The sequence below is a fragment of the Falco cherrug genome, chromosome 4 (assembly GCF_023634085.1).
Source record: "Falco cherrug isolate bFalChe1 chromosome 4, bFalChe1.pri, whole genome shotgun sequence".
Lineage (NCBI taxonomy): Eukaryota > Metazoa > Chordata > Aves > Falconiformes > Falconidae > Falco > Falco cherrug.
In genome coordinates, this window is record NC_073700.1 from 3,912,085 (window position 1) to 3,937,329 (window position 25,245).

Sequence of the window (25,245 nt, forward strand, 5' to 3'; positions counted from 1 at the left end):
CAGATCTTTCAGGCTAAGGACCAGCTTCTCTCCTGACTTTTGCTTATAGCAGTTCAAATGTTTCCTTTTTTCTTTGTTTTTGTTTGGTTGAATTAGGAATCCGAGGAAAAATATGTTTTGCATCTAAGGAAGCTGCCTCTTCAACATAAAATGAAGTATTCCATGTGGGTTTCATTTATTTTTTCATGTCTTAAAATGGTATTTTGAAATTGAATTTAGCTGTAGTGATTTAATGTCATTCAGATAGGAAAAATCAAAACATCCCAGCAAGAAAATGTCCAAATAAAGGACCACAATATTTCTGCTTTTCCTTTTATTTTTGTCTATGTGGAATTTTGCCTGATGTAACCTAAATATGCAACTAGTTTAAACTGTTTCCAAACTATATTTTTGGAGGATGAACTGTTCAGCCTGAGTACTTTGCCTGGATCTATATTAAATCAGAGCAGTCTCTGTAAGTGAGTGGTCCATCTGTTTACCCCGTTCGTGCCAGATCTGTCAGGCCACCGAATTAAACAGCTATAAACAGCCCCCTTGACTGTTCTGCAGTAAAGAATATCCGAGATCTGTGCTTTCAAGGGCGTGCTTGTGTTGTGGGGTATAAAATCACTGGAATGAATTCCAAAGAGCGGGTTTGTGCTGTGCAGCTCTGCAGCACGGGGATGTGGGATGCTCAGGACGTTGTGCCCATGCAGGAGCTCTAGAGCGGGCTCACGGGGAGTCAGCACGCTGATGCACCACAAAATACAGGTGTAACGTATACTGTTTTTTTACTAAATACAGGTGCACATATACTGTTGGAAATCCCACCCTTGGCTATTTGCTGACACAGAAATGGGTAGCATAACCTACTTTTGTGCAGTATTCATAAGCATTGGCTTTGCTTTGATTGCTTATATTGTGTAATCTTCTGCTAAGCAGAGTGCTATGGAGACCTACCAGCTCCAGTGTGAAAATACTTTCCTCGGAGTTCAACTTCAGCCTGACAATGTTCTGCTTTAAACTCGGCTGACCCCACTATATGCAGTTCCAAATACTTTTAAGTTATGTGAACTAACACCAAGGACATGCAAGGGGGTCAAGTACAGAGAATAAAAGCAGAGCAGATGTGCTCGTGAATGCCAGATTTCTCGGTGTTATGATTAATGTGACATCGTGACCCTTCCCTGAAACGTTCTGCTCTGAAAAGAGACTCTTCACAGAACAAAGCACAGGGCCTGATTTTATTCTGTAGATTTATTGCAAGGTTTGGGGTCTTTCCACTGTAACCTGATTCCTACCACTTGGCACCTCTTTTCTTGAAATGGATGGTGTGTGATGTGATGGCAATTAGCGCTTGAAGCTCAGGCACCCTTCAAAGAACATTTTTTTCCACAAACAAGGAGGGACTGCAACACACGGTCAGTCACAGCTTCTACGCCTTATTTTTCAAGTGGTTTTAAGCAGGATGCTATGAAGGCTGAAGCTAATTGTTATACAGAAGTAAATTTCTGAAGATGTATCATGCTCAGAGCTTACATTTGACATTTTTTGTCCAACCACTTTTTTTTATAAAGTATGTTCCTATGTGAAATGGCATCAGTGAATAGGACGCAGTCAGCATCCTGCGATACAGGTATCTGCAGTAGTGACCCAGCTTCATTCCATGCTTTTCATACATTGTCAGTCTTTTAAAGTTGAGCAGCAACTTTGTGATCCTTTAAGGACACTGTCAGAATTCGTCAGATTTTCAGATGGGCATTATGAAAAGCTATAAAACTGTACAACCCCCCTCCTTTTTTCATAGATAAAGAATGATCTCTGTAAGTAACAACCAAAGCCAGCCTGTTGATATATCTTACAACTTTTAGGTGCTTGACTTGAGCACACAGGTAGGTTCTACATCTGGAATTGTGAAAATATCTCTTCTTTATAACGGACTGAAGCAAACACTCTGTCCAGCTGATGTTCCTGTCCTTCTCCTCTCCCCAGCCCCCACAAAAAATCTCAGTCTCTGTGTTCCCAGTTTGGGATTATCTCAGAACTTGAAGCTTTAAGATCAGATGCATTTAGTCAAAGTTTTATTTTTTCTTTTCTTTGTCTAGTTTAAGGGCAGTTGTGACTGTGTTTTTTCTTAGGTTGTTTCAGTGGCTATAGTTATGAATAGTTGGGATTCACGTTGGCAGGCAAATCTGGCAAATATAGGAAAATATGCTGAGCATCGCAAAGAGAATACTCTAAGCCAAGTGCTAGAGAGGCAAGTATCAGTCTGGATTTTAATCATTCTGCTGAGCAGGCAGATGAGATCCTGATAAAGTTGAAAAAAAGTACTGGAGAAGGAAGGAGGAGAACAGTACAGTAAACATGGCCAGCGATTCAGCCAGAATTCTGACTACGGTGAGAAGATGAGTAAACAGAACAAACTCCCGCAAATATTTGCAGTACTGCTAAATAATTGTCTTGTGTCATTGAAAATACAGAAATTGCCTATATTGTATTTCCTAACATCAGCGACACCTACTAGCTCATCCTCTCCCCCCCACCCCCGCTTAGAGTCTAGGCAGTTTTAAATACAGATTGACTATCTACCTCTGTGAGTATCCCTGGCAGTGTCCTAAGTAACGTGACGGTATTTAAAATCTTGTGATCTTGCCTGTGCTATCCTAAGGGATGGGGTTTAAGAACTAAATTTGGCTGGTTTGTGTTATGGCAAGTTCCCAGCGAAGTCACAGAGTCAATTGATTTTACTTTCTAGATGTTTTCCCAGGTGTCCAGATAATTTAGTATTTACACTACATAAAAAAAGCTTTTTGAGAATTTAAATAAATGATTCAATAGAATGATTGCCTGTGCACCTATTAAGAGGCTACATTAATTTCTCTCTCGGGATGACTAACTGTTAGACAACTGGTTGAAGCAAGCTGCTGAAATGGAACATATTTCTTGCAAATTGAAGGGCAGGTCTGCGTGGGCAGCTCCCTCTAGCATGTCTAGATTCCATGCTCTTTTTTTTTTTTTTTTTTTTTCCTCCTAGTGCATAAATTAAAAGGATTTTTGTTGAGTTTTGTTTTTTAAGCATAACATACACAAATTTCCCTTGAACTATTCTAGGGTGACTTCACTCATCTTGTCACATCACTGTTGCTTTGGGGATACGCTCAAGAGAGAAGGTATCCTCCCCTGTAGACCGTTAATCTGTCCGTATTCTGAGAGCAGACTATTTTTAGCAGAACAAATCACTTGAATCTGTTGGATAACTTGGGTTGTCAGCATCTATCTTACAAAGTACCTTGTCTATTTTGTACCCTGAAGGAAAGTGAGATGAGGAGCAAAGAGTAAATAATCACTTCTTACTGCTTTAGTAGAACTTCTCTCCTCATTTTCATTAAGTAATTTTCAAGTTTTATGAAGGAAAGAAAAATGTATTCCCCTTTAATGCCTCCAGCAGAATAAGAAGCTTAAAAGAGTGCAGAATTCTCTGCTTGTGCCCGAGCGCAGATGGTCAGCAGTGTCTGGGTTTTCCAAGTAACTTATGTGAATCGACAGCAAAAATGACCTGTGCTAAACCCGCTTGGTTGATTTGTTTTAATTTTATCTCTGGAGGGGCTCGGTGGAGTCGATGCAAACTTCATACAAAAGGTGTGTTTAGTGCCTGGCTTGTCAATACCCTGGTCCTCTCAGGGTCTCACCCCTGTGTTTCTACTTCAGGGTTTTGTCAATATCTTTGACATTCAGGGAGGTAAACACAGAAGCCCCAAGTTTAAGCCATAGGTTGCGTATGACTGCTATTAAACTTTGAGGTTATGTATTGCTGCTTTGACTTACAAAACTGACCTGAAGAAAAAGCAAATTTTTACAATACGGCTGTTTTTTTGAAGCATCTATTAGGGAGGTTTGGTAAACTTCCATTCAGTAGATTTATTGCCCTGTTATGTTCCCGTTACTCCTACAAGCAAAGGAACGCTGCCAATGAATGCAGCAGGTCTGGTGGCAGGGTGCCCCAGCGGAGCGCGGGGGGCACCTGGTCATACAGGGACCTTCCAGCCAGGCGGGAGAAGCTGGGTGCTCCAGCAGGCATCCCCTGAGCAGCAGGGGCTACAGACTTGTCAGGCTTGCTGAAGGAGTAAATGAGAGGCGTGCTTAAGAAATAAATCAAGAGTGTGTGACTGCACGGGCAACATTTGCCAGCCAGGTTCATAATGAGCTGTAACACTTTGGGACAGGAGGCTACAAACTCTTGGCTTATGGATGCGTTTTTATTGCTAATAATAATTGTTCTTTTTATGCAGCCCTCCTAGACTGATGTTAGTTGGCTTCTAGGTCAAGACAGATGCAGAGATCCCTGTCTTAAGCTGGTAACTCCATTCCCAGGATACCCACAATGCGTGGAGTTTGCTGTGCTTGTATCTACACGCAGCGGGAGCTGAAGGGTCAGGATCTCTTCGATGGGTATCACCAAGGTTAATGCAATTCTAAGGTCTATAAATTGAGCACAGCACTAGCAGACGGCAGCGATGCCCCACGGTCGGTGAGGGAGGCCCATCCGGCAGGTACCCGGGCAGCCTTTATGGCAGAAGGTAACACACTGCTAATATGCGATACAGGAAGGAGCTGCACAGGAGCTCACCCAGGTGATCCGGAGGGGTGCAGCTGAGGGCCCCCTACCAGCTGGGACCAATTCTGTTTGATTTTGGCTTTTGCAATGAGGGTGAGTGAGTGACTTTGTTCTAGAGGCATGCTTTCAGTGGTGTAGCCTCCGACAGGGAGCCCAGTCTTCGGAAATTATTTGAAAGGGGTGGGGGAGCAGTTTTTTTCTTTAATTTATCTTTGTGTATGAAATTAATCTTCAGCTTTTGCTGGCATAAGACAAGGTATATATGTTGCATCACCTAGAAAGTTTGGGCAGCAAAAGGTGTCTGTTTTCTTGGGGGAAGACGATAAAGCTGGAGAGGTGTGATGCAGCTTGCCAGGGAGGCATGGGGTCCACCAAGCTGCTGGCTGAATTTCTAGGCACTAATTCAGCAGAAAAAGTGACTGCACACCTTCAGGTGAGAAAAATAACCTCTCCAGTATAGGAGGGGGTCAGCATGATTCAAATTACACAGAGAAGGGCAGGAGGAGACAGCTTTAAGAGGCAGCTGCCTGTGCCAGATAGTGTGTATGAGATGACAAAACCTACTCCTTTGGCTTGGACTATCTTTTTGTTACTGCTGACTACGGCAGGGCTTGCAGTGCGCTTTAATCTCTCCGTCCCCAGGAAGGTACGTGCAGTGGGGGCTGCTACGTGACAGCCACGGCGGGTTCAACAAATGGTGCCTCAGCAAAGCTTGGGAGGATCCCTGGGACACGGCGAAAGCACGTCCAGCCCAGGGACTGGGTCTGTGTGTGTGGCACTGCTATTGTGCTCACAGTGATTTACTCCCAGCACAGCACATAAGGCAAGCCAGATGAAAAAGAGGATTTAGCGAGAAACCAGGGAAAGCCTCCCAAGAATAAACACCGTGTAACTAAGAGCCCTGCACTGAGTAAGGCCAGAGAACTGGATACATTTCCAATGTCAGAATTAGCACCCAAGCACAAGCTTCCTTCTGGATAAAGGCACTAGCATTAATTTGAATAGATTTAAGTAAAGGTTTTGCTATTATTATGGGAAGCAAGTATTATTAATGCTAAAAAGAACTAAAAGATTCTTCTTGCATTTTAGCTCTTCCATAGGAAGAGATGCTCTATGCTTTCTTCAATATCAAATTAACGTATTTAAATTTCTCTCTATAGTTCTTTCTACCATATGTAACAATACCTTCCATTATCCCTTCCTGTGAAACCAGAATGTTCCTTTAGTGTTTCGAATAAGTAGTAACCCGATTTGCTCACTTCACTTATCATTCTTCTATGGCAAGACATGCAAGTAGTCTAAGCTTTGTATGATGGTAACATGCTCACCTGCTTCTGTTAAGTTCTTAAAAAACTTTAAGTTCTGTGGGTTTTTTTCCACAGACTTCTATGTAATATATAACTTCTCACATCCTTAAGTGGAAGAAAGTATCAGGTACAAGCAGAATTAGAAAATAAAATGACATCACCTCGGTTCACCTAGAACAACTGCTTGAGTGCTCTTAGAGATAACTCTGCAAAGTAACATTTTATTTTGCTCTCCATGAGCTCAGTCCCCTGCCTGTCACAGCTCTCACTGCCTGCCATCAGTCACTGCTCCCTGCCTGCCCTCGCTCCTGCCCAAGGACGTACCTATTGCCTGCAGCTCGATCGAGCCTTTTGTGTGGTCCAGCACATGCACACCCGCCGCCTCCATCCAAACTTCGTGCCGTCTGAAATAAATTGCCAAGATGCACTTCACCTTACAACCAGCAAGTAGCTGGTATTGATGACAGAAGTCAAGCAGAAAGTTGTCCAGATTTTCTTTATTTAATGTCTATTTTTAAAAAATAGAACAGTTCTAACATGTCTAAATATAAAACATGCATTATCATTCCAATTAGAAATAACCTACTATGTACACCTCCTTTTGTGGATTAGTGTTTCCTTCCTAGGGCTTTTCTTTCTTCACTTAAAGGAGCTGATTCTTTACGAGTTAGGAATATTTCCATATTCCTCTCCTGTTCTTGGATTATTGATTTGGATCTGTTTGGTCCATCTTGTTATATTTTTAGGGAGTAAATGATAACCTGAGAAATTACTGAAAAGATCAGGACACTGTCTCCTAAAAGAAAAATTGAACTATTTCTGACATAGGATAACCGAAACTGTAATTTTTTAGAAAAATTAACACTGGTGACTTTATGAAAGAAACAATGGAGGAAATTATGCTAGAAGACTCCATCTTCATATTTATAAAAGATTATGAGGGGAGGAAACAATACTGTCTGCGTTCCGTGTAAAAAGGATTCCTTCTCATTCACACATATAAATGCTGATGGATAATTAAGTAATTTGGGAGACAGACCATGCACATGGGAAGCATTTTTAGTATTTTATGACCCCTTCCACTGACCTACGTAATTACTGTGCTGCTGGCTAACACAGCAACATAAAACCTCTGTGAACATCTCCATTATGAAGTCTAGTTCAATCCTAAATGACCTTTCTTTTTATTTGGTACACCAGGATCAAAAAAGGTTGTTAAATTCTGTTACTTCCTTCAGTGCTATTGAAGAGAAAAAGAATCTGTAAACTTTATTAAGTAATCAATTTCTGAGCCACCTACAATGTAGTATAGAAAACACAGCCAACTTATATTTGGCAGGAACAATTCATGTCAAACCAATCTAATTTCCTTTTCCGACAGAGAAAATGGTTGAATGGATAAAAAGAAGCTGTAGATGTGACACCTTCATTGTAGTAACATCTTTAGGTGTGGCATTCTTATAAACAATAGTTATAAATCATAGACTATATTAGCATACATGGATGTTCCTTGAGCTGGAGCAAAACTTATGGGGAAAAATAGGAGTTCAGGGAATAGCTGTTAACGATTTGCTCTCAGATAAAGACAGTTTACCAGGTGGAGGTCACGAGAATCTGTCCTGGGACCTAGCCAGTATGTTCATTTAGGCTTCCAGCTTTTGAAAGAGAAATTACATGTGTGCAATTGACACCAGGCTGGGAGGGAAAGACAGCAATTTGGAGGTTAGTCCCAATATCATCTTGAGAAACTGGAAGAGTAGTCCAAAAATGGAAAAGTTGATCAGTTACAAATGAAAAGTCTTATACCTGGGAAAACGAAATCAAGTGTAACTGTACAAAATGAGAATAACTCTCCAGGCAGCACTGCATAAAAAAATCGGACCTGCATAACTTCCTAAACTTTTCTGTATACTGACATTGTAAATTATGCAATTTAAAAAATATATAATAGCAATGATACATATACAATTTCTTGTGACATCTTTTCCCTCTGAAATGAATTTAACTCATGTTTTTCAGAAAGGAATTTCTTGAAGTTTACCTTTAAAGTATCTGAGCTGACCCGCAAAATTGACAGGGACTAAAAAATTAACGACAGTAGAAATGGTGGAGAGAGGGGACCAAAACCTAAGACACGCACCCAGCGTAATACATACCGACTTAAATAACATTGCAAGTAATACAGTTGCCAGTTGACAGACTGGAAATCTGCAGGAGGTAGCAGCTGTCCCTCAATCTCTGTGCTTTGGCCAACTCATCAGCTTCCCCTCCATGTGCGCTCCTAGCGCCTCACCCAAGCTACGCCCATGGGTTTTGGACTTCTGCACCACAGGAGATGATTCTCCATGAGCAGGAGTTTCTGCCATCTCTAGCACAAGTGGAAGCAAGTCAAGCAAGTGGGACAAGCCGTGCTGCCGATGGCTGCAGAGCGCAGAGCTAGCCCTGCCAGCGTTCAGTTCTTTCATCACAGTAACCCAGAGCTCTGCACTGCTTCAGTTACCTATTTTCTGGCAATTTGGGCATCTCTGCGCCACACTATGGAGTGTGTGGAATTACGGTATTCCACATACTGCAGAGCCGTGGAACAGGACCACAGGCATGCAAGTCACAATCATCGTTAAGTGGCTCTGCTGTTCAACTGTTCAAGCCAAGGGCTGCATTACATGGACAAGGGAGACAGAAGTGCTTTATGGCTAACATAGAATTAAGATCCGTTAAAGGGTCTTGCACGTGGAAGCTGGCCTGGTCCTGTGCTAAATGGGCCGCAGGGCTAAAAAAGGAGTATAGTTTTCAAACAGTCGGTCTAGCATCGTTCCTGAGCGTTACAATCCCCTTAAAAATGAGCATGCAATTTTAAAATAAATATTATAGATGAAGATTATCTTACAAAGAACATATAATTTACATTTTTAAGCTCACGCTGTTTGTTTTGATGTAACCCATAAAAGTTCCTGCTCTGCAAGGCCCAGCTGACATTTCTTATTGTCTTTAACTAGTTCCTCCCTACCTGTTTAAAGGCAACTTTTATCCTCCACCATAATCTGGAAAAAAATTCTGCAGGACAAGAACTCATCTTAAGTCTTTGCTCATGCCAGGGAGAACCTGATAGACTAGACAAGTAGCATGATCTCTCTTGCCACTAAGAATTGTATCATTCATCCAGATATCCCTGTAAACGACAGTCACCTCAAACATTATGTGCCCTCACAGTGTTTTTAAATTCCTATAGATGTTTAAATAAATGCTTTTATCTTCTGCAGCCACACGGGTATTAATATACACAATGCTTATAGAAAGACACTGGATAAAATTATTATTTTTAGAATTTCCTCACTTCATAAAACAGTACAATAGCAAAGATGCTACAAATAACTCACTATGAACTCTTCTTATAAGCAAACAGAGGAAGTATAAGTTTAGGAAGAGACAAGGAGTTCAGAATAGACAATGTATTAAAATATTAGATTTAGTAGTTAGGAAAAAAGTATAATTTGGGTCAGTAAAAATATAAACAGGATTTTATTCCATAGGTCCATTTGAAACTTGCAAAGAAATGCCTAGCACTTAATAACCATCAATGAGTCCAAGTTCTGTCTGAGATAAAAACCAACAAAAGCAGTGAGCTATTAAATTTGTGACCAGCTTTCTGACTTTTGGAAACTATTTATGCTATTACAAAAGTGGGTTTTAGTTGGATGATCTCATTTTTGTTTGAGACTCCCACCACATTATGGTGTGGTTTTAGGAAAGTGGTTTAACTTTTCTCTTCTGGAGTATTACATATTCTGTGAGTGAGGAAGCAATAAAGTCACCGCAGAGTTAAAACTGCTGGCCAGAAGTTGGCCTTGTGTGTTTTACTCCAATGCGTATGACAAGCTGAAGAGGTTTTATAAGAAACGGCGTGTCAGCCATCTGATTACCGCTGGCTTTGTATGTGCGACCTAACTAGCAGGAAATGACTGCACTGATATTAGCTAGTTAAGGTGAAAAATTAAGTGTGTTGGAAGCGGATTCTGCAGGACAGTCATCAATTACTTTTGAGGCTTACTTGAAGTGTTACTCCGTTGAGTCCTATTGCTGTACGTCTGAGGACTAATTCAGCTCTCTGTAGGTCAGCGCCCTGATTTTGGGCAACCTTCTGCTGAACGCGCCCGGTTCTGTCATGGATCCCTCCCAAGAAAATTGATAAACAGCTTCTAGTTTCCCTCTTGGCTATATTTTAGAAGATGTATTTGGAAACGTTTAATAAGCTACCATCAGTGATTTTTCAAGCTAACTTGCGTTCCAACATTGTGATTTTATTGGCATTTTTTGATGGACTCAAACTTACCTATAGTGCTGCAGTTCCGATTCTAGCTGCTGAATGTATATTTGCAGATGTGGCACTTCGTTAGCTTTCACTTCTAGCTCCTTCACTTTGCCGAGGCTGTTCAGGACGGCGTGCCTCGCCTCTTCAACCTTCTTCCTCATTTCTGCTTGTTCCCTCTTCAGGTTACGGTTGCAATCCTCCAGACTGACCAGAGCTTCCTGAGAGCTCTTCAGCTCTCTTTCTAACTCTTGATTGAACCTAATTGCTTCTTCAATTTGCCCATCCCTGGAGCTCCGGATGAGTTCCACTTCCTTCAGGACACTTTGAAGGCACTTGGTCTGGGAGTTGTTCTGTGTTAATGGTCTCTTACTCCCTACAAAACAGGTCCCCTCGTCCTTATGGTTAGCATGGCTTTTCCGCAGTCCTACCTATAATGAACAGGAGCAGAAAGCAGGGAGAAATTAATGTGTTTTAAAACAACTGGCAAGTAAAACACTCACATCAAGAGTGAAAATGGATGGATTGTGTCTCACTGGAGGTTTTTTTAATGACCTATAGCTAGCTGATCAGTGACAAGTTACCTTTGTGAAATACAGAGACAAGAAAACAACCGCTGGAAAGGAGTTTTTAAATTGGTTATCTATAAATTTAATTTTAAAACTACCCATTGAAGTGGAAAATCAAGTTATTGCAAAAGTTTTTGTACAGCTTTAATGTCACTGCTATAGTCTGTCGTCAAAAAGCAACTAGTATTCTGAAAAAAAGAAAATACTTCCAGTTATGTTTTTTAAGTTGTGTTCAGTAGAAGTGAATAGAGAGCAGGCGGTGGAGTTCTGGAGCTCTTTGCTCTTCTGATTCATTCTGGGGCCTTTGGCAACTTTGTGTTTGCTTCTGACATCCTTTCGCTTTTCAAATGGCAATGGTACAAGTGGCTTTCACCTGCCACACTGGATGCTGTGAAGGTGGACAGCTAGCTAATGCAAATGGCAGCATCACACGTGGAGCAGAGTCCTGCGGGTGCTGTGTTAGTGTTAAATCTAGCCAGGGCTGACCTGCCGGAACAGCAAGTGAGCTCTGCCCTTCAGTGCTTTGCCCCTTCTAGGCTATTTCATGCCAGAGTAATTTAACTGCTGTTTAGGTACGTGTATGTGTCTTGCTTGAGCTGATACAGCAGGAACAGAAACCTGCCCCAGAACTAATGGAGGAGCCAGGGACTGTTTGCAGATCTGCCTCCAACTCTGAACCCCCATGACCGTGCTCTGAAGAAAACACACTTCTGTTCCTGAGGCAAAGATCTCAGGCATCTATGGCTGAGTCACTGCACATGCTTGTGCAGGTAAGAACCCAAAAGTTCCTTCTTACTTTGCCCCCCCCCCCCCCCATCCCCCAGCAAGGTGTAACTGTCACATAACTGACCAGCAGCAGTTGTACGCTCAGGTTTGTTAAATGGATATCTTCCACAATTTTAGCAGGGTGGTTTTCAGCGCATCCCTGATACATAGAATGTCACACTGGTGAAAGTACATCCCTCCTTGAAGTCTCTCTGTGTAACCAGACTTTGCTAAAGATGTTGCTGCCAAAGGTGGAAGCGGCGCTGCGGGCTGCTGCCCTGGGGACCGGCCCGGGGCAGGGCAGAGGAAAGCTGGGGGGGTTACATGGGCACGCAGCGGTGGGACACGGGGGAGCGGCTGCAGGCTGAAGGAGGGAAGATGGGCTGGGCTGCTGCGGGGCAGCTCTGCCCGGTGAGGGGGCGCGGGGCTGGCCGGGCACAGGGGCTGCCCCCGAGGCCAGGCGGGACGGGGCTGGGGGCAGCCTGCCCCGGGGGGGTCCCTGCCCGCGGCGGGGGCACTAGGGGTTCTCAGGATCCCCCCCCCAGGCAGCCGAGCGTGCCGGCACTCACCTGCAGCGCCAGGCAGCGGGCGTCGCTGCTCTGCAGGGCGGCCCGCATGTCCTCCACCAGCTCCCGCAGGCTGCCGTTCTCCTCCTCCAGCTTGGCGATGCGGTCCTCGGCCCGCTCCAGCGCCACCACCTCCTCGTAGCACTCGGGCGGGCAGGGCCCCGCCGGCCGCCGCCCCGCCGCCTGCCCCCCGCCGCCGGGCCGCCCCGCCGCGCCGGGAACCGCCGGGTCCCGGCGGCGGGGGCTGCGCAGCCGGATCTGCCGCTCGATGTGCTCGCTCTCCCGGCCCAGCGGCAGGCGCGGCGCGGCGCTGCCCGCCTGGGTGCTGAAGTAGCCGCAGAGGCGGGCGTGGAACTGTCGGAAGGTGAGCTCGGCCGAGAGCCCGTCCCACAGCCCCGCGCACTCCTCGGGCTCGGCCGCCGCCGCCTCCTCCAGCCCCAGCACCTGGCACAGCGTCCGGAAGTCCTCGCCGGGGATGCGGCCGGCGCCGGCGCAGTCCAGGTGGTGGAAGATCTCCTGCAGGTACTGGTCCAGGCCGGTGGCCAGCACCACGATCTCGTTCTCCACGCCGCGGTCCAGCCCGTAGTGGTAGGCCAGGGCGCTCACCAGCCACTGCGTCCGCCGGGCCGGCCGCCCGTACGGGTCCCAGCCCTCAGGCGGCTCCATCGCGCCCGCCGGCCCCGCCGCGCCGCCCGGCCGTCCTGCCCCGGGGCGGCCCCCGCCTCGCCTCGCAGCCCGGCCCCCGCGGCGGGGCGGGGCGGGACCGGGGCTCCCCCCCGGCGGGCTCTGCCCTCCCCGGGGCCGGGGCCGGTGCGTGCGGCCCAGAGGGCAGGTGCCGCCCGCTCCCCCCCGCCTGTCAGCGCAGGGGCCCCGGCCGGCCCGGGCTCCAGGCTCGTTGCCCACTCGGGACCCGGTTATCTCCGCCTCCCCCGTGAGGCGAGCAGCGCCGGCCGCCCCGCCGTGGCTGCGCTGGCGGAGGAGCGAGGGGTCCCGCTGAACCGACGAAACGAACGGGCACCAGAGTCGGTCCTTCTGCCCGCCCGGGACGGGCTCTCCCACCCCGGCGGCTGGTGCCTGCCCGGTGTCCGCATGGATTGCTTCAGCTGTTGCCTGTGAGAGGGATGAGTGAATGCCGGGCAGAGCCCGTACCCCCCCGCCGGGCAGAGCCCGTACCCCCCCGCCGGGCCGGGCCCGTACCCCCCGGGGCAGGGCCCGTAGCCCCCCGGGCAGGGCCCGTAGCCCCCCAGGCAGGGTCCGTACCCCCCCCGCAGGGCCCGTACCGGCAGGGTCCGACCCCCCCCCCCCGGGCAGGGCCCGTACCTCCCCGGGCGCGGGCCGCAGCCGCGGTCAGGGAGCGGCACCAGCCGGGCTCCTCCGCCGGCGGGACGGGCCAGGGGCGACCGCGGCACCGGCCGTGCCCGAGGCCTGGCTGGGGTGGCCGAGCTGGGGGGTGACCAGCGGCGGGCAGGGCGGTGGGGGCGCGCTGCGGGGCCCGGCCGGCAGGCTGGGCGGGGGGCAGAGGTGGGTGCTCAGCGCTGGGTGCAAACGGTGCTCTTGGGCAGGGGGCGGGGGTCCCACCCGAGGGCGTTCAGGGCACGGTAAGGACGGCGGGTGCGCTCAGGGTGCTGCTTCTGCTTACCACAGTTGCATGGGAACGTCGACTGGCTGCTGTGCGCTGCACATCAAGAAAAAACATCCTCTGGAAGACTGTTGACCTTCCTCTTTACCAAAAGTCAGATTTCTGATTGTTCCTGTGGTAGGTGGCAGCGTCAAGGCTGGCTGGCTGAACATCTCCTTTGGGTTTTACGCTACAAGGTGCAGGTCCCCCAGGGTGCTCGATGCTCCACAGGATCAGCCTTCCTGTTCCCAAGGGCTGAGCGTTACCCACCAGCGATCTGCTGTGTGGCTGTTACCCAAAACTGTAGCGTTTGGTACCCCTGCGGTTGTTAGAAAGCTGTCCATCCCACGGACTTACCTAAAGGCTTTTTGAGTGGGTTTTTCTGATGTATTCTTGTACCTTTGAAGAGTGATTCTCCCATTTTCCTCTTGTTTGAAGCGATACAAAACTTGTAACTTTTGGTTTTGATTGACTTGAGGCGTGACTGGATGAAGTGGATGCGTATATATTCCTTATTTGCCCTCATAGCTGTATACACCTATAAAACTTCAGCTTTTCTTAGTCTGATAACATTATTAATGCAAGAAATTTACTTAGGGTCAAAATGTCCCTGTAATGCAGCACCAAAGAGAGACCAGAAAGGCAGTAACATAAACCTTGAATGTTTTTAGCAGATACTATGTAAACCCACATCTGTTATCCACACGCATCAAACCCACCGACCCCAAAGACCAACTAAAGCCTAGAGGCCCTGGAGTTAGACAATGCAACAATCTAAATGTGTTTTGGTCTGGCTAGTTTCAATTGTAAAAATATTTATCAAGTGGAAATAATTGATTTAAAGGCTGCCAGAATCTTTACCAGGCTATAAACCTGTCAGCGTAAATTGTACTTTAGCACCTACGGTTCCCAGTTGGGTTTCTTGGTGATGTCTCTGGATGGAAGAGAGGCATCGTTAGCCGTACTGGGGGGCATTAGGGCCTCTATCAAATTCCTCATTGCCCATCTGTTGGGCTTCTGGTTTGAAAGGACAAAGGATATCAATGGCATAACAAATCTTTGGCTTTCTCTGTTATCCCCGTGACGGGGAAATGAGAGTATCAGAAATTATGTCAATTCATATCCACCAAAGTCTCATCTCTGAAAGAAAGCGGATACTTGATTGTAGCAAAATAGCCTTTGGCTGCTGAATTTTGTTTGATTCTTCAGGAGAAGCTCCAACTGTTGGGCAGTTGGGTTTTGCATCATGTTTTCTTAAAACCCAGCCACCTGACCCAAGTTAAACACCAGACAACTGTGAAAACAGTTGGACCAGGGAAAACTTTAATGTCACTTCAGCCTCTCTGTGACAAAGAGGTTGCATTTGGTAGAAGTAAACTTCCCTTTTGCAGCCTGCTTTTCTTTAAAACTGAACCGGGTTGCTCCACTGTTAACATTTGTGGTTTTTTCCAGTGTGGTGCTCCTGATATCAGAGGTACAGAAAAGCCGGTCACAGTGTAATTATGCCTCCCGTATTTACTCCCAACTACAGCAAGACTAAGATTTTACTCTTTACGCAGACAAGGTTTGCCAGGTCCTCGACTTACTCTCTAAACCTACTCAGGGAGATGGCAGCATTTTAGTTAAGTATTCAAGGAATTTTTCTTTGCTAAGTTGTTCCCAGTTCTGGTAGTGCATTCAGTGCACCCAGTGGCAGCATGAAAAGTATCTTAATGGAGTCCCAGCTGCAGAAAGAGCTGATGTGAAGGCAGGATCTGAACAGAGTGGCTCTTTCTACAGTGCTGTGGTAATAGCTGGAAATTAGAAGTATATTAAAATACTGCTTTTGAAATTACTTAACTGGATATTTTTATTTTAAGATGTTAAAAGGTGCCACGATCAAACTCAAGCTTGTTTGCCAACATCATTGATGGAATAATGTTTTAAATTTATTAGGTAGCCATGGGATTAGTTAAGACATGTAAACTATAGAAAAAACCAGCTTGAGCTCAAGTTAAATAGATTTTATTTCAGGGTTCATATGTGTTGCAGGACCGAGGATCAGCACAGTTTGTGTTTATGTCTGATGCTCCAGGGTATTGGTAGTCTGGTCTCATTTGTGCGGTGGGTTGTTGTTTAGTACACAGAGGCGGCCAGGACTGCAGGACTGTGGAAGATGCTCGTCTTGCGGGAAAGATCACTTCATTACAGTAAAAAAAATAAAAATAATAATAATAAAAAAATTATTCCTACCAGACTTTCTGCTATCAAGAAGAAAAGTGAAAAAAGTGAAAATGTAGTGCTAAGGACCGAAAAATTGTCTTCCAAACCCTTCCCAACGAAGTCATGTTGTGATATTACTGATCCTTTAAAAACTGTTTTTTCTGCAAGAGTTGCTTTCAGAAGGAACTTCAGAGAGAGTTAAAATAATGTTAGTGGTGCAGCATTGTTCTTGGCACGTTCTTGAAGTTACTTGTAACTCCAGAAACGTTGGGCGTTGTCTTTTTGTTTGTTAGGTCCAGTGTATTGGGACAGCTCTGTGTTACAGTTTTCCTTCTCTGTCTCACTGTAATTGAGCATTCCTCCCTATCTATCATGTCATTCTGCTCCTGCCTGCAGCATGTTTTCATTGAATACTTACACAAACAGGATTTTAGACGTACACATCCAGTGAGTGTGTAGGTATTTCTGATAAACTGTGCAGATGTTCTACATGTTTAGTGACGTGAAGAGCGTATGGGTGGATACAGGGAAGAGTTTCGCTCATTGATATAGGGAACCTTAGTAAGCTTCTGAATGTAAGGAAAACATCTATGTTAAAACTGGACAAGAACTGGCAATCTCCCTTGCTTCAGAGCTGCTGGGAAACCAGTGGGATTAACAAAAGACCTTATCTAAGTGCAACTTGTTTTTTATCCTGAATGGTATTGCTAATTAGATTGTGGCCTTTCTCTTGGCATAAACTATTTAAAGGGAAGAAACGATGTGTTATGTAGTCTGCAGAGGAAACAGCTGCAACTCTCTGAATAACCAGGTGTTGTATTTGACATTTCTTAGCTATTCAGCATCTGGAATAGTTTTAAAACTCTTCTATAGTAATTAGAAAAGAGAAATCTACTGCTTTCAACTTTTATTTAGTGGTGGTCATGGGGTAAATGTTTCTGTTTTATGAACAAATCTTTGGAGTAAATGGAGGGGGGAAAGTGGAAATTCACAATAGGATAAGTGAGAGCAGAATTTGGCTGGCAGTGCCTCAGTCAATGTTCCTGCTGGCTTTCTGTTCCTCTGGCTGCTGTTTGCCAGCAGGTCCTGTGCGGGCTGTAGGGAGCAGGCGTGATCTGAGCCTCTGCCGCAAGGTTTTGACTCCTGTTAAGAGTGTGTATCTAAATTACCACAGAAAAGTATTTTCTTTCTAGAACACTGATGCTGTCTTAATTTCTACTGTAAATTAGACTGTAGATTCTCTGGATAAGTGTGTATTATTTAGACTTAGCCTTTACAGAGCACTTTTTCTCCTGGATATTCGTAAATATCAGAGATTACTAAGTCTGTGTGTAGAGGTAAGGGAATGGAGGTACAGTGACTCTAAGGAGCAGATGCAAGGAGGGTGATGGAAGCCTCAGCCTTGGTGTTGAGACCCATTTTGCGTCAGTCTGGCTGTTCCCGTGACATCTAGAACCTGAAACCCCTGGAAAATCAGAATCAGCTTCCTTATGAGTGAGTGGGACACCTTAGCATACATTCCCCCCGGCAGGCATGCTGGACAGAGTGCTGTGTAGTTCGACAGCACAAAGAACCTGGGTGTCCCCTACTCCTTGTAATTCTGAGGTTTTATCTGCTTTGCTGAGGATTTGCAGCACCGAGCCTTTGCCCGAAGGAGTTGCGAGGGTGAGTTTCTGGCCTGATGGTTTGAGCTCTGCCAGCAAGCGGGGAGCGTGTGCCTGGTCACGGCCTGCCGGGACTCTTCATACCAAAGCAGATCTTCAGACTGTCTTTCCCGTCGAGCTCATCAATCTTGAACTCCTTTCACCGCTTCAGCAGGAAGAGTGGGGAATGCCCCCGCGCTCTGCCTAAGGCACAGTCCTGGCGGTTAGCTGGGTCTCGCTCCTGCTGCTCTCCTCATGTCTGTGCTTGCAATGAGAGTGTTGCCGTTGGGACGCAGTCCCGTTTGTCAGGTCCCCTGCAGGTGTAGCTACCTGTCGCGGTCCACTCAGTGGACTCGTGATGGTTCGTTTACTATGATCTCGAAGCGCAAAAATCAAGGCGACCACACCGGGGGGTTATACTTCAATCAAACAGCACAATTTTATTGTCTGCCTGTAAAGCGGCGTGTGATAGGTAGAAAGACAGAAAGTGAAGAAAAGATAAAATAAAAAGAAAAAGGAAAGAGGATTATAGCTACCACCACGGGTCCAAGGTGTCCCTATGGTTCCAGGTCCAGGCAGTGTCCCGCCGGTCCTTCCAATTGTCATGATCCTTGGTGGGGAAGATCTCCTGAAATTCGGTTGCTAAGGAGTCCTCTTTTATGCCAAGCAATACACGTTGCTCCTCCTCTGGCCCATGGATTGTTGTCAGTCTCTGCCTTCTTGAGCCAGGTTATCACACATGTTCTGGTTCGTTGTAACAACAACATTTGTTATGCGACCTTATCGTAGTTGTTCCTTCCAGTGCCGGGTATCAGGGAGCGGCATAGTACTCCTATGAGTAGATATGTATATACTCCTATATAGTACTCATAGACATAGAATACATAGTACCATGCAGTTCTCCTTCAGGGTCACTGGGTCTCGGTGTCCATGAGGACCACATTCCATCTCCAGGTCTCTGTTAGCAATGTTGAGACAATATCATTCTCTTTAGACCGACCCTTACACTACCGCACGCGTGATCTGGGGGCTGGAGCGGCAGGCTGGCGTCTGGGATCTGGGTCTTGATCTGGCGCGGGTGTGAAAGGAGCACCAAGCTGTTCAGTCATTGTAATATTTGGATCCTTGCGGGCTTTCATGTGCTTTTCCGTTTCGTATGAAAAATACAGGTGCTCCCACTGTGTTTGTCTGAAAGAGAGTTAGCAGCCCCCCTCCGTGAAGGCAGAGGTGGGAACGGCACAGGGGAACTGTGTGTTCATGGAACACTCGCTGCAACGTTGAAGCTTTTATCCATCAGGAAAGGGTTTCATGACAATCATGTTCTATTCCACTGGCATTTTAATTTCCGCTCAGCTGGTTTTTGTGCAGACAGTTGGCATGTCAGCTTGAGCTCCTAATGATGGGTTGTGTGACATAATCATGTGGGAAAACAAAGAGAACCAAAATCTGTGCAATGAATCGCCCCACCCCTTTTCACCCCCCTTATGTGAAATACTGTCAAAATAAATGGACTGAAGTGGGCTTCAATACTGAGCTGTTCTTATGAAAAATAGGATGTGTGGTTTGTGCAAGAAGACAGAAGTATTTGTTTGGTGTGTAATTGTTGAACTAATCCTGTAATGGTTTTGCTGCGAAGGAAAGGGAAGTTGATAGGTAAGTTGTGTGTATACAGCATGTTAGTTACAATGTAGGGAATCTGAGTGTCTGAAAAGGGAGCTGGTGGGTAACCGAAGTGCCTGAGCCTGCACTACTGTTTACAGCTCAGGGGTTCGGTGTGTACGTAATCCTGCGGTGCTGTCTCCGAAACACATATCTCTATTTGTTTCTATCTGGTTTATTCTTATTTCTGCTGAGCCATTTGAATGGACATGCTCTTCATAGTACTGGAAAGCGAACATTTTCTTGATTTGTTAGGTGCATGCGTATTTAATTACATACTACCGCTGTAGACAATCCTTGTCTCACTCCTTTGCCCGCTCCACCATAAATATCAACTGTGCTCAAGGCAACAAATTTATACAGTGGAAAAATGTTCACAATATCATATCACAAATGTTTGAAAGGGAATGCAATTGCATTTTTGTTGTTGTTGTTAATTCTATGTTTATGTGGCAATACTTACTAAATTTTCAGATTCAAATGCTTCATAGAGGTGCAGAGCTAACGTGGCCGGGTGTTGTGGGGGCTGCAGCCCGGTGGCCCCTGGTGTGCTCAGTGCTGGGCAGGGGTGGCCATCCCGGCTTGGCGGTGGCCGTGGCCTGTCTGGGTGCTGCACCAGCCTCGTGCCCAGCTCCTGGCCACAGTGACATGGTGTCACGGTGTCACGGCACTGGGCTGCATGTGGCTCCACGGCTGCCGTCTGAGAGGCTGGCTCCTGCCTGCATTATTTGAAAACGGAGATAGGCGTGGAGAAACACACTTACAAAGAGCACAAGGTGTAAGCGTGTCGGCAGGGAAGGCCTGCACTGAGTGAAGCATGTGGCAGGCCAGTGCTGGCAGGCATGGATGCCCTGCTGAGGGGTTTGTCCTGCTTGTCCCCCAGCACCCAGCCGCTGAGTTTGTGTGTACGCGCTTGGAAATCATTCCTGAAATGGGAGTTTTTCCACCTCTTCACACTGTCCTTCCTTGCTTCTGCTTTGGTTCTAGTAGGGATTTTCATTTCAGCACTAACATAAAGCTGTCTGTCCTGTTCCACAGCCTTTGAGTCTGCTGTCTGAACGTCAAGATGGCAAAGCAAAAGCAGAAGAATGCGGAGGCAGCGGAAGAAGAGGAGATGGAGGAAGACGACAGAGGAGAGATGGCAGACCTGAGCAGAGCCGGCTCTGGGAGCGCCTGTGGAGCGGCAGGGCCAGGGGGCCGCAGCGGGCTGCTCCCACCTGAAGGCATGTCGTTGGGCCCGGTGGGTGGCCCCACTGTGGCCTGCACACTCACCATCTCACTAGCCATCCCTGCCCAGCCCACAGGTCAGCACCTGACACTGCAATGCCGAAGAATCCTTCTTTTATTACTTCATAAATTCATGTGGCAGAGACTTGAATGGCTTAAGGCAATGATGTTAGAAGAGATGTTAGTTGATTTGAATTTTCCTGGCTAGAGCGCTGCAGCAAGTGGCCACGGGGCATGGGTGCCCCTTGCCATGGGGTGACTGTCACTAGCAACTGAAGGTCCTTCCTGGCCGCTGGCTCCGTGGTAGCCACAGGTACTCCAGGTGCTGATCTTGGCTGGTGCTTATTATTCAGCTACTGCCTAACAGTGAAAAAAAAGGTTGGTTTTGGCATATATACTCAACTTGGCCACTTCTGATTTTTGGTCGTTTAAAGGTGAGATATATATATATTTAACTTGTTATTTTAGCATAAGGCAGCAGCTGTGGTACAGGCAGCCTTCCCTTGAGCCGTGTGGAGCTCTGCTTTGTGGAAGTTCTCTGGGTAACAGGACATATATGCCTTGGGAATTGCAATCACTGGCTGTCACGCTGCAGGAAGCGAGGATGAAGGGGGCAGTTCCAGGAACTTTATGGACCATTACAGTTGTTAAACCTGGGTAAGAACCGCAGGGTTGGGCACTGGGTTGAGAGTTTCATGTTCACCACTCATCTGTGTTCAATCAATCATTTTTCTGTTGGGATGCTGGAATGAATGCCTCTAACCATTTTGTTGTTGCAGAGAGTATTAATTCCCCCTGAAAGTGTCATTTTTGACAACATTTAAAGCTTCCAAGTAATTTTAATATTCTTTCTAGGACAAAAGCAGAAGATACCCAATCCCCCTGATTTTCGAGGAAAGAGAATCCAAGTTGATGAATCGGGAGCTATTCCAAGAATGCAGCATTGCTACCACATTGAGTACTTCCTTCTACCAGATGACCTCGTACCTAGAAAACTGGATTTCGTGGTGTTTGGGGTGGTAGCAAAGTTATTTACAGAATCTAGTTCCAAGGTAAAATATAATAAAACTACATAATCCAAAATGCCATATATAGAAGGTAGGAAAATGTTTTCAGATATATAATGCTGTAGTTGTGTATTGCTTTATCAGCTGTCTAGGCCTTATCTGCACATGCAGATATCGAACAAATATCAAAGGTAGAACTTGACTCTGCTAGCCCAGATCAGCAGTAATTTGTGATGTTTATAGTAAGAGGCTGGTGCGTTAAAGAGTATTTTATTTTCCTCTAGATATCAGTTTCCTTGGGCTTATAGCTTTTATTTTTCAAGTACTAAGATGATAAAATAATAATTTGAAGGCAACTACATTTTATTAACGATAAAAAAAATGAAATTTATGCCTTTGATCTTCGTTGTGGAGAAAAGGATTTTTAAGTTACTTGAAGAATTTTGCACATTTTATTTAGGCTTGTGTCTAACTGAATCCTGTGCATTGAAATACAGGAACTTAAAGAATTTGGTATATTGTTTTGAATACACCTTGGGTTGTTAAGAAATCATGTCTAAAAAGTCAGTGCTAACATAATTAAAATATTTGGTTATGAGAGTTGGTTTTAAAGCAATCTGTGCAGTCTCACATTTTGTCTTTGCATGACAGTCTTCCCAATGGCTCTCTTTGATTACTTTGCTCTTCTGAGTATCAGCTTGATATTTTTGTTAGACAAAATGCGCTTGCAAAGCTGCTGATTGAAGTGTTATACTGGCAATTCTAAGTGCTTTATTCTTACTGTTTGCCAGCATATAGATGTGAAGCTTAGTGGTGGTCCTTTAATTTTATAAATACCAGTTCAACTTTTTAAAGGGTATACGTTTGCTTTTACAGTATTCTGTTAAGTCTTCACTCCACAGTCTCATGCTGAGCAACAGCTTAATTGCTGTTTGTTCTTGCCTTGGGTCTTTGTATCAGACCTTGGCTTGGTAAGACACTTTGTCTGGATCCAACAAAATATGCTGCTCTGACGGAGCAAGGCAGGGGGTTGCATCATGTAAGACCCAGCAGAAGCTGAAGGGAATAAGATATGTAGGCTTGAGAGCAGTCGTGATAGTGGTCAGCATGTGAATGCAAATTCTTCAGTACTGGTCATCTCCTGTAAATATTTTAATCTTTTGTTTTAATAGGCTATTACACCATGGATTGAAAATGACAAGATGTGGATATCATGGGACCATAGTGTTGATATCATTGTCGCCAATGAATATCTAATAAAACTAAGAGATCACAAAATAACTTTAAAAATCTGGGATACCAAGGACAAAGTTTCCTCAAAAGCAAAGCTTTGTAAACAAAATATTATTTCTTCACTAGAAAGGGATGCAGAGGCTGTTGGTAAGTCTAATGCAATAAATATTAGACAATGTTTAAGATAAAACATATCTTGAAATTGTGACTGCACCTATTGATGTTACTGTTGAGATTATTTGACATTTATACGTCATTCCCATTAAGATAATTCCTACTTGTTGGTGATTTAATGAATGCATGAGTCAGCTTCTGAAAATGTTGATGGCAGGAAAATATAGTTAGGCCTGTGATCTGAACCTTTGAAAACTAGCAAGTTCTTTGAGGCTGTTGGGTAGTAATGGTAGCAATGAATGTATGCGTTTTTTAAAGATAGACTTCAAAGATTCTTCTTATTGTCCTGAGAAGCCAAACTGGTACAGCCATATTTTTATGCTGTGTGTCTTTCGATTTCATCTTCTCCCTCTGTTGTCTTCCGCAACCCCATAACTTGAATCTAGCCCTAAATTTTGGCCACACTAGCTTGAAGTTCATTGGTTTCAAAGACAGTTATTTTATAATTTATATTTCATTTTTACTAGTTGAGTTAATGTCATTAGACCTTGTTAGGGCTCTTATAGATATGTGTGACGTGAGATCTGAGTCCTTAATAAATACCAGAGAACTAAACATGAAATGAAACCTAAGAGTAAATGGGGTATCCTTTGATTTGATGTCCTGAAACTACTGTCAAAATTAATGTTACTATTGAAATATGCATAATTTCTTAGTAAAAGACTGTAATTGTTCTCTCTTTCCCATGTGTATCAGTGGATAGGGTTTTGGTGGGGTTATAAGATCTCAGGTACTAGTTAGTTAATAAAGGATTCGGTTTCTTTTGATTGAACTAATGCTAATAAACGTTTGCTCAGAGGTGGTGGGGTTTGGCAGCACATAGGCTTTGCAGCTGGTGGAGATTTCTGACAGCATTTGGGTTTGGTCTTTAAGATAGGTTGAGCACCGGAGTCGTCGTTGTTGAGGAATGGAGACTTGTTTGTAGTTCGGTATTTTCTCACGAGCAGCCTTATGTTTGAGCCGCAGGAGGAAGGCAAGACGAAGGTTTGAAAGCTTTCCCTCCTGAGGCAGCATGCTGCCGGCGGAGCCCCCGCAGCTCACTGCCAGGGCTGTTTGCCTCCTCTGCAGGCTCAGTGTGCTGGGAGGTCCCGCAAACCTCGCCTGCCCCAAGATTGTCTTCGGAATATGTATCGCTACGCAGTACTCAGGGAAAACATTTTATGCTAGATTCTTCTGTGGGCTTTGAGGTAAATCTCAGTAACACTGATGATTTTCATCTCCAGATGAACAGACTTGAAGTCCAAGAGTGGCTTCTTACAGATAGTAGGAAAAGGGTAAGAGGTGCCATGGGAAAATCACTGCTCAAAATTTGAGTGGCTCAATCAGACTACGCAATGAAGTCTAAGCCAGGGAATTTATTTTATTTTCTTTTTTTCCCCGATAGGTGGGGTAAAACATGCAGTGCTATCACAAAGAAAATACTTTGAAGAGTGTCAGCCAGCACCCAGCTGTACAAAAATCAAAGCAGCAAAGGAATCCAAGGCACAGGAGGAGCCTTCCACCCTTCCTGTAGGAGGTATACCAGTATGGAAGCTGGAACTAGCTTATGGGTGAAAAGGGAAGGGGAGTGCAATGGCACCGTGGGCAACAGATGAGCAGGAACAGGACCAAGGAATCTACTGAGGGAACAAGGTGTTGCAGGAAGGCTGAAGGTAGTAGGTCTAGTTAGGACAAGTTTTTAATAGCTTTGGGATAGAATTGGGGCAGGAAAGAGGTTTGGCTGGCTCACAGAAAGTTATTAAGGGACGCTAGAAAAAAGCATTGGGATTTTCTGCTGCTTCATTTGTAAGTGACAGCATTAACATCTGGAGCCATGACTACAACACAAGTTCCCAGGTTCTTTCTGTTTCTCTGCCATTGGCAAATATCTGGAATCCAAGCAGCAGAATGCCACATGTCCTTTGAATTGCTAGTGCATGGAAGAAGTATGAAAGTGCTAGCTCCTGGCATTGGTGGGATCCCAGCTGTATGCCGTTCTGTAATCTGGCCTTGCATTATGCTGATTGAGAACCTGCTGCAGATAACAACCTGGCCTTGCAGCGGGTTCTCCATGTACCGGCAGCGCGTTGGTAGCTGCGCCTTCTTAAACCCTGCTGCTAGCTTTCATCGTCCCTGTGGAGCCCCGTGCAAGCTTGCTAATGGGAAAACTGGGATTTCTCTGCGCCAGGGCACTGTTGAGTGGAGAGTGCTCTGCTCAGAGCTGAGAGGCACGTGGTACTGCGTTACAGAGCCCGCCAGGAGAACGTGGGGCTTGAGAGCTCACAACAGCAGCCGAAGTCAAGAGCAAATGAATGAAAAGTTAATGACATTTAAAATAAATATAGAATGTGAGAATTCTGAAAAAAAACCCTAGGTCCTTGGCTTTCCAGCTGGGC

At 45.5% G+C, this 25,245-nt stretch overlaps 2 protein-coding genes across 3 annotated transcripts in view; one reads left to right on the forward strand and one right to left on the reverse strand.

Annotated features, from left to right (window-relative positions):
- Nucleotides 1–13,039, reverse strand: part of EFCC1 (EF-hand and coiled-coil domain containing 1) — a 61,278-nt gene extending 48,239 nt beyond the window's left edge. For both annotated transcript variants that reach the window (XM_055710369.1, XM_055710368.1), the window contains exons 1-2: nt 12,111–13,039; nt 10,232–10,638 (exon numbers count right to left, since the gene is read on the reverse strand). In XM_055710369.1, the coding sequence (XP_055566344.1) occupies nt 10,232–10,638; nt 12,111–12,773 (1,070 nt within the window). In that variant the 5' untranslated portion in view covers nt 12,774–13,039. The remainder of the gene's footprint in view (nt 1–10,231; nt 10,639–12,110) is intronic.
- CFAP92 (cilia and flagella associated protein 92 (putative)) overlaps nt 1–25,245 on the forward strand; it is a 90,257-nt gene that overhangs the window by 36,232 nt on the left and 28,780 nt on the right. The window contains 4 exon segments of the mRNA XM_055710166.1: nt 20,268–20,834; nt 20,925–21,113; nt 21,312–21,508; nt 22,636–22,843. Of these exon segments, the coding sequence (XP_055566141.1) occupies nt 21,392–21,508; nt 22,636–22,843 (325 nt within the window). The 5' untranslated portion in view covers nt 20,268–20,834; nt 20,925–21,113; nt 21,312–21,391.